At 44.0% G+C, this 9,397-nt stretch overlaps 1 protein-coding gene across 2 annotated transcripts; it reads right to left on the bottom strand.

The window, feature by feature from the left end:
* Positions 1-1,389: 1,389 nt before the first annotated feature.
* On the bottom strand, positions 1,390-9,170 carry mcm10 (minichromosome maintenance 10 replication initiation factor). 2 transcript variants are annotated; one of them, XM_086201050.1, is made up of 18 exons: positions 8,837-8,950; positions 8,692-8,742; positions 8,303-8,599; positions 8,027-8,221; positions 7,792-7,926; positions 7,497-7,704; positions 7,245-7,410; positions 6,993-7,160; positions 4,659-4,775; positions 4,374-4,570; positions 3,810-3,904; positions 3,386-3,499; positions 2,853-3,305; positions 2,598-2,728; positions 2,373-2,486; positions 2,138-2,283; positions 1,982-2,024; positions 1,390-1,860 (listed from the first exon to the last, which is right to left on the bottom strand). In XM_086201050.1, the coding sequence occupies exons 2-18, from the start codon at positions 8,696-8,698 to the stop codon at positions 1,777-1,779; spliced, it is 2,670 nt and encodes an 889-aa protein (XP_086057176.1). In that variant the 5' UTR covers positions 8,699-8,742; positions 8,837-8,950; the 3' UTR covers positions 1,390-1,776. The 2 variants fall into 2 exon arrangements, with proteins under 2 accessions (XP_086057176.1, XP_086057175.1); XM_086201049.1 differs by lacking the exon at positions 8,837-8,950 and adding an exon at positions 9,011-9,170 and having other exon boundaries at positions 1,393-1,860.
* Positions 9,171-9,397: the final 227 nt, after the last annotated feature.

Genomic DNA, 9,397 nt, shown 5'->3' with positions numbered 1-9,397 from the left:
TGAAGCAAGGTGAAAAACTGTTTCCTAGACGACTGATGTGCTTAGCTGGACCTGCCAGCACTGTCTGGTATTTGGAATATTTCAAGGGAAGGAGGCGGAGTGGAATATGAGGGAAGATGAGGTGAGCTGGGGAAGTCATCAGGTTGAAATGAATTCCACATTGTGGAGGGGAAATATTAGACGTAACAAAGGAGACACTGAGAAAGTGCGGGGGAGGAGTAGAATAGAAAAACAAGCACAGATTAAACCCTACAAAATAATTTGGTATGGCGTGCTGAACTTGTTAGTCAAACCCAGAAGCATTATTTATCTCTATAGTAAGATCTTTCCTACTCAGGGTCACATGTGCTTTGGCTCCGGCTCTTGAGCAGCGGCCACCCCGCCGCAAGAAAAACACATGGAGAATTTAAAGAGGATTTGTCCTAATACCAGGGACTGGTTCAGTCAATCAAATTTCCTACCCTTAGAGAAATACAAAACAGTTTATGAAATATTCGAAGGGGTCATATATGCTGACAGTAATACACTAAGAAGGTAAAATAAAGAAATACTTTTAAACAGAAGAACAACCTGTCCCTTAATATCTCTAGCTTCCATACAGAAATGGATCCTGTTTTCTCATATACAGCTGTAAAAAAAAAGTTTCGCAAGCATTGGGTGTAGAATGGAATCTTTTCTTTGATGCATTTCTCTCTACATGACAGCTAAACTTTGATTTAATTTCTTTTTGATGACTGGAAAAAAGTTCCAATGCAAAGGGAAAACAGCTTTCTGATATTTCATGTGCAATGACATCAGAGTGCACTGTACTACCAAGTTAACCAGACGAACACATCATCTAGGTCCCAAAAAAATCCACACCTCCTTTCTCCATGAGTGATGGAGGTATGTTTGTTCCATCGAAGATGACAGTTTGACTACTCTGAGCGTCAAAGAAGACATTTAAGATAAATTGTTTAATCGAGAAGGGTTAGGGTTTATTCATTCTCAGGTGAAAATTTATGATATATTACGACTATTACCGGTAAGTGGGTTTTTTGTGTGTGTGCTTGAACACATCCTTTCTTAATTTTTCCTCCCACAGGAAATACATTCATTTGCCCTCCTCCTCAGTCAGACGAGACAGACACTCTTCTCTCCTCTGTGCTGCAGTAGGGACCCACAGACCAGCCAACTGCTTCTTAGCTTAGCACAATGAAAGATAGCGAACGGGAAGTGCGGGCATACCTCTGTCAAAAAATCAGCAATTTTGCCAAACACTAACCACCATCATTCATTGTGCTAAGCTTACTAGCAGTCAGCAGGTCTCAAATTCACACTCAGAAGAGAGGAGATGTCTAACTTCTTGCCTGACTTTGGGGAGGATGGTAAAGTGAGAGTATTTCCCAAAAAAAGTGGCATGTGCTTCTATAAATTTCCACTTGGGATATACATTCCCCTGGAGATAGTTTCTTGAACCTGGACAACGGATATTATGGAAAGACCCTTCCAGAGCTGCAGTGACATGATCTCAGCTTTCTGCTACGATGGTTGACACTGCCGGGTAAAACAGAAACATCTTTCACGTGAAATGTTGCATATTACTACTTTAATTAGCTTATTTGCAGCATCGAATAAAATCAGATGCTCAGGCCCTCATAATCAATTACACAACATTTTAAAAAATAATTAAAACTCATCTAAAAAGGACATTAAAACACTTAAATTACCAATAAAAATTCTATATGAATCATTGTTGCCATGACCAGCGGCAGTGATGGCAGTGTGATGATGTCTCTACTTATTGCTGTTCAGGAACTGGCCGTGCTCCTCTCCACGAGGCAGGAGGAGTTCGCCGCCAATCTTTGGTCCAGTTTTCTCCTGTGATAAATACAACGGGGGGGGGGGGGGGACAGACAGAGAGAGAAAGAGAGAGAGAGAGAGAAAAGGTTATCCCTTGTTTTCTTCCACAAAGCTGAATGAGAAGGAAACCGTATTTTACCTTCATCATGCCGTCACGCTCCCATTTAAACAGGCCGCAGTTACTGGAAAGGTAGAAGATCAGATAAGAAAATTCATCTGATGGATTTGTTCGCGTCACACACGTACACGACTGTTACTGGTTCTCCTGCAGAGAATCGAACAATCACTGCCTTACCTGCAGTGTTTGTGAGGCAGTCTGTCCAGAGCAACAGCTCGCTGTCCACAGGGACATTTGAAGAATCGCTTTACGGCGTCGTGCCATCGCAAACCATGATTCTCCTCCACGCAGCGATCCGCCGGCTTGAAGTAGGTGTAGTTACACTAAGAAAGAACAGCTTTCTTTTACAACTAATCATCTCATTTATGCAGAGGCAGAGACATAAATCCTTCACTAGTTATTTTAGGTGTACCTTCTTACAGGTTACGGCACGGCATTTCATCTCTCTGATGCCTTTCATCTTCTCCTCCATCTGCTCCTTCTTCACCAGAGCATCAAAGTAGCGCTCTTGTAGCTGGTACTCGGCCTGGGAAACATTTAGCAAGTACATTTTTTTTAACTCACACTCTTTGCTAGGAACTGATCCGTAGAAAACAAGTATGTGTGTGTGTGTGTGTGTGTTAAGCGTCTGTCATACCGCTTGAAGTACAAGTCCATGGCGAGATTTTGCATTGAGGATCTTCTGAAACTCCTCCGACTGGATGTAGCTAAGCTGATCTCGCTTCCTCTTCTGGGCCGGCTCCATGTCCTCTTTACTGGATGATTCATCTGCACAGGGATCAGGACAAATTTATTTCATAATAAAATATAATAAATGCAGCAAAAATCAATGTAAGACAGACAAAGAAACCAAAATAACATGAAGATGAAGCGTGTATGTGTGTGTGTGTACCATCAGGTAAGGTGAGACTCCTCTCTACCCGGGCGTTGATCTCACTGCTGTCAGTCCTCTTCCTCTTCACAGCGTTGGGGTCTTCTTTCTCAAGCCCCGCCCCTTTTGTCCTTAACTTTTTCAGAGCAGCCAGTTTGCCGGCTGATAGGCTAGGAGCAGGTGCTGGAGGCGGGCTGTTGTCAAAAAAAAGGATGTCTTCACCCTCAGAGAAGCCTCTACCCAGGGTGGGGTTGCTGGGGGTCGCGGGGCTTCGGGTGGCCTTGGGGACCTCAGGAGCAGCTTTTGGGGACATAAGAGCCCCACGGCTGGGGGAAGGTTTGGCACCTGATGTGTTTAGCAACACCCTCTCCTCTGCTCTACGCCGGCGGTTCTCGAGAAACTCCCGCTGCATCCGTTTCTGCTGCTTCAGTAGGTCAGAGGCTGTGACGGACTGAACGGGAGCGCCAGCAGCATCTGCGGGGACGAAGGGAAGACATCTGGTAACCAGTGCTGCCTTTCAAGAAATCCTCTTGCGCTGCAACTCATGGCTCTACCTGATGAGCGGCCCTGCCCCAGGTGCCTCTTGAGTTGCAGAGCTCCAGCTGTCGGCACCAACATCAAGCTCTTGAATTCATCAGAGCAACCTGAAACCTCACCAGACTGCATAGCTACAAAAAAAAACAAAACAACAAAACACAATAAAATGAAGTGAAAAGTCTGGCATATTCAAACTAAAAAATAAAAGCGAGAGAGAGAAAAGCAAATTATTCTATTCAATTGGGTGTAAATGCACGTGGGCTGAGCTCCCAGGACGAATGAGAAGCCAAAATCAGGTGGAGAGACAGAGGGTAAATGTTGTTACAGCATAAATCCTTAAGATGTCACAGTCGGAGGACTTGCGTCTCCTGCTATATTAAAAAAATGTACTATATCAAAAGGTAGAACATGCGTGTTGAACAACAGGGAGCCGGTCCTTACCCAGCCTCTTGGCCTGACTGACGTGCTGAGCTGAGCCTTTCACAAACAGCTTGTCCAGAGTTCTCTGAGCAGGTTTATTCGGTTTGGAGGCCGTTCTGCAAAATACAGACTTGTTATTGGAAGTGTCAAGGTGGCGATAATGGAGGAGGTGCCTCGGTGCACGTCATAGAGTTGGAGAGCCCGCCCACAAGTCCACCACATTGTTTTATCTCACTACAACATATATACTGCTTTAAAATCTCTGGACATTGCCTTCTATTGAAATGTAGGACTGTGTTGTAGAGCTGCAGATGCTTGGACACCAACAGTATGAGCGCCTCCATTTTTATTTGACCTGCGATGCTGCTACATCCGTTTTGTCCACCCCTGCAGTCTGCAGTTAGTAACCCTGACATATTAGCAGCTAGCCTGTGCCGAACATCGTAGTACCATCACTGCTGTTTTCTGCAATGGTGCACTGAAAGGTACAAAACTGAGATGGCAGTGGTTCACGATGACATGCAACACGGAACATCACGTGGCCATGAACACTGCACATGCGACGCTACGCTCGACATTACTCACAGTGATGCTGCACAGGCGGGGGAGGACACGCCGCCGTAGTAGAAGCCATCCTGACAGAGCCGCTCCCTCAGGGTTCCGCCCTTCCCCTTCACCTTGTTGGGAGCTTTCCCAGAGTATGTGGACTGTAACTCCGCCCTCTTCGAGCTCATCGTCTTGTACTGGGCCTTGACGTGGTACTGGCAGAACTGGCAATCGTACTGGTGACACAAACACACGAGATCACGCTCGCCGCTGATGGGAGACTTGATGTAAAGAAAAGGAATAGCAACGAGGAGATGAACCCACCATGTTCACGATCTGAGAGCAGGGGTCTCCGTTCTTCTTCATGCCTTTACAAGTGCCGTAGTCTTGAGCTTCGCCCATCATCAACACCTTCTGAGGATGATCCACCGTCAGGCTGACCTGCATGTGTACAGTATTGACAGCAAACACACAAGTGATAATGAAAACACAATTCATAAAAAAATTTGCATTTTTTTTTTATGTAACACTTCGTCTCTTTGTGTTCGTTTGTCTTATTTTTAAAGATGGGAGTCATTTTGAATAATTTCACAAATATGATACATTCATTTTTATTCCTTCTATTTTTCTGAAAGCACTGAATCACAATTTTAGTCTTTTTTTGAGCAAAATTTTATCTTATGAAAGGGGGAATTTTCTTTTTTCCAGTTTTCAGGGCATAGTAATTGAACACATATACAAAGTATTTGGCATGTTGGCATTTTTCTGACATTTGATAACTTCTAGGGAAAATTCAAATTCGAAAAAAAAAATCAACAATGACAATCACTATTATTCTTTAAGATTTAAGAAAAAAAATGAGGGTATTGTGACGTGACTGTTTGAAAGGCTTAAATGAAGCTTTCCGGTTAAGATTTCAACGGAAAAAGAAGGACAACAAAAGGAAGAAAAGTGTAAATAGCAGAGCAGATTGGTGAAGCTGTAAAAGTTCCCTAATGAGAGTCTACGAAAGAAACAACCAGGTGGTTTCAACTTAAAAAAAAGAAAAAGAAAAGAAAAAAGCCTGAATTTGATGGCAGCTTTTGACCGCAGACACCCATTGGTTGATTTGACCGCGACGCGGAATGGTTCCACAGATTAGTAGAAATATAGGGTTCCGAAAACATTTCTGCACAGTTCGACTCCAGACTGGAGATGAATAACAATTTTCCTGAAAGTACGTTCTTTGAGCCCAAACTGCTCTCGATGAACAGTCAGTGTAGGTGTGTGAGCGTCTGTGTGTACGTGGTCTGCTGCTACCAAGAGCTTTATTTGGTTTTCCTCACCACATTCCCCTCTTAACATCTGAGTTGGCCGCGCCACGCTGACACCAGCAACCTTACCGGCTGTTTTTGGCTTTAATTAGCAGACGCTTCCGTTGCCAGACCAGTCGATGATGAAAATAAAAGTCTTAAAACGGATTCATTGTTTTACCACTCGTAAAAGCAGTTCCATTTCCCAGTTAGGAGGAATCGTCCCCGGGTTCATAAACTATAATCACTGCAGTCATTTAATATCAAAGTAGTACTGCAGTGATTTGAGCGTCTGTTCAAAACTGCTGTGTTTTTAACAGACTTTGCCTGATCACCGTTAATCAAATTAGTTTTCCCGCAATTTAATTTCTGTTTACAGCAAACTTGCAGATGATTCTTCCTCTCTCGGATGTCATTTCATGATTTGCAAAATGAGAGGCAGTAAAAGAACAGACGCTCAGGAAGCTGGCTCAGAGGTACAGCGGCCATCTAGCAACCGAAGGGTCGCTGCTTCGACCCTCCCTCCACCCGGTGACCATGTTGAAGTATCCTTGAGCAAGATACTGAACCCCTAATTGCGCCTGATGGCCCTGGGATGGACTGGTGACCTGTCCAGGGTGAACCCCACGACCCTTAATGGATACGTGGTATAGAAAACGGATGGATGGATGTTCAGAATGCTGCACTAGAAGCTTGTACACATCTGATAAAGCGACGTCGTCTTTCAGTCTAACTTTTTAATGGCAGTTTATTCGGCTGCAGTAAGCAGCCAGTATGTAAGCAACCCCATCTGATTGCAGATTACCTGCAATTTGAGCTGTTCATTTTACCAATTTTAAAAAGGGTCAAAAGTTTTCAATGTCGAAATTTTGGCCAATATTTTACAAAACATTTAGCTGATAGCCACTGTTTACCAATGTCAATATTATCCCTATAATAACAATATGATATTCACATTTTTTCAGACTGAAAACACATGGAAAAGTAATGTGTTTTTCCCACAAACTTTTGGAAAAGCCCATATATCACATATCTTAAGGGTTACAAGAAATAACAGCTAACAGGTTTGTTTTTTTTTGTGTAACAAATGAAGGAAATTGAGCTGTGTGTCTTTTGATGAGTACCTCCAAGTCATCTGTACAATAGCAGTGTTAGAAAAGACTGCTCTGTTCTCCACCTTCTGAAACATTACATGGTTCTGCAGGTCTCAGAAGAAGAAGCTTACCTGAGCCACAAAAAGTAGTTTGAGATACTTTGCCTGACGGTATAACTGGACGACTTTGTACAACATAGGAGCAGGAGAGCTAACAGCTTTAGCCTCTTCAGTGGGAATAAACAACTATGACGTTTAGGACAGCCGGCTCACCCCGTCGTATCCGTCTTTCTGTTTCATGGGGTTCGGGTTGAGGAGGCCGATGACAGTACCCAGCTCCGTCTTCCAGTGCTCTTTATGGACATCCCCAAACAGCAAGAGAGACACGAATACTTCCAGGTTGTGGAGGTCGTTCAGTTTCCAGATGCTGAAGGTTTTGCCCTGCAATGGGGAAGTACTTCAGTTTTCAACTTATGTGTGTGGTGTTAAAATGTATCTTTAGCAGCTGAATTTGTGCGCACTCACTGTGCTGTTGCTTTGTGGTGTAGCTTTGTTGACCAGCACCGCAAAGGTCACCCAGTCACTCTCCTCCAAATTCTCACGTTTCATGCGCTCTGGGACCTGCGACAGACGGATCAGTCGACGGTCAGCCATCTTGCGGTCCATCTCACTGGAGGAAACACGTGGTTTTCTACAGTGGGAAAGAGCTCATATTCAATTGGATGCCCTTTAAAGAAAAGCCAGGAAAGGGAATCCAGAAAACACTTGAATCCTCACCTGAGCCGCAATCCAGAGTATTTCTCCACAGCCACATCTTTAGGAAGAGGAGGAAGAGAGGAAGGTTTGGGCTGCCCAGCGGATGCAGCCGGACCAGGTCGGCTCTGGGAAGCTGGAGGTGAGCGAAGAGGAATGGCATCCTTGCCGCTGCTTTCCACTGACTGGAAGGAGCTGCCAATCTTCATCTCCACCAGTGGTCCTCTGGCTTCTAAACAGTGATGAAAAAAAATCAACATGAACTGTTTTAATGTCGTCATCAAATGAAGTCCCCATTGGTAATGGAAGAGGTGCTAACCTGGCGAAGTGCTGGGTTTAGGCTGATGAGCCACCCTGGGTTTGCGTTTGAAGGAGTCAGCGTTGTTCAGCTGGGAGAGGAAGTCAGAGGACTCTTGCAGCTTTAGGCCTCCATGTCTGGATGTAGGTGAGGACGCTACTCATGTAAGATCAAAGGAAGAAGGGCATATTTCATTGTTGTATTTGTACAATAGAATGTCAGGGGGAAAAAAAATGTACATCTCTGGTTGTGCTACCTGCTTGATTTTTGGTTTTCTGTGTTGCAGCGGCTGGTTTAGCCTGGGTCACCTTGGAGGTGGGTTGTCGGCGAGGTGTTACTTTAGGGCTGGCTGGTCTCCCTGGACTCTTCGTTGATGAAGAGGAAGCCTTCTGGCTCTCCTCCAGTTGCTGCTGCAACTGCTGCATCTTCACCTGCATTCGCCTCAACTCCTCTGAGGAAGAAAGATAATGTGATTCTGGGACAAACCCACCAAGCAACACTGAACCAGAACTTGATCACAGTTGAGACACACCTTGTAATTCTCCCTGGGGCCTGTTTAGACCCTCACAGGCTTCTCCTCCATTTTGTTTTCCTTTGTCAACCCTCTCCTCATTTTCAATGTCATCTACATCTCCGAAGAGAGCAGACAGCTCGTCTTGTTCTTCCACATCTGCTCCGTCCTCCTCGATGTGCTCCTTGTACTCTTCCTCTTCATCGTTGTCAAACAGCCCATTCAAGTCATCCTCCTGCTGTTGCTGCCCCCCTTGATCGTCCCCAACGCCCTCACTCTCATTCAGCAGTGCTGTCAAAATGTCCAAGTCATCCTCACCTGGACAGAGAAGAGGCCATTTATGTCTTAACCTACATTGTCTTCTCAACCCATCACATGTGGAATGTAAAAAGTAAAACTGCCTCACTTACTGTCCATGACTGTCTAGAGATAGGGTCGTGAGCTTGATTTCAGATGCCAACCTACAGAAGACAGTGATAGTCACTTACTCTTGGCAACACATACTCGAACACAGATTGAAGTGAACTTATTGAGAGGAAAAAACAGAATCCTTACAGATATGTCGATTCTTCATCAAAATTGTATCTCAGCATTTTGTTGGTTAAATATCATATTGAATATTAAGATCTGAGTTGCTGTTCCGACATTTAGCTAATTCAACAGAGAGTAGTACGAATACTGTAACTGCGTCTCTTCCAAAATGCTGTTTGAGTTATTTTAAGTGCTTACCACGAATTCCGAAGCTACAACTGTGAATGTGATAAAAGCAGGCCCAGCACGGTGATACAACGCTGTTTTACAAGTTATTGAGGTGCACAAGTAATTCCGTTATGTTTTACACAAAAAGACGTATTGCAGTCATCAACATCTTTCCCAACAGAGCGAGGGAGAAAATCTAAACTGGCGCTAAACTAAGGACCCCGTTCTGTTGTCACGGTTGCTTATAGGTGTTCAATGATTTGCCTGATTGAATATTAGTCCTCTATGCTCTATACTAGCAATTTAGACGAAATTTAATCGTCAAAATGATCTCAAATAGGACTTATAATTATTGTAAACATATTTATATGGATAAAAAAGGGTAATGATATTTTTTCGTAAAATATTTGTTCACAT

The sequence above is a fragment of the Aulostomus chinensis genome, chromosome 4, assembly GCF_037954235.1.
Source record: "Aulostomus chinensis isolate RoL2024-O1b breed Wild chromosome 4, RoL_Achi_v1.0, whole genome shotgun sequence".
NCBI lineage: Eukaryota > Metazoa > Chordata > Actinopteri > Syngnathiformes > Aulostomidae > Aulostomus > Aulostomus chinensis.
The sequence above is the reverse complement of the archived record's forward strand: the minus strand, read 5'-3'. Positions and strand labels throughout refer to the sequence as shown.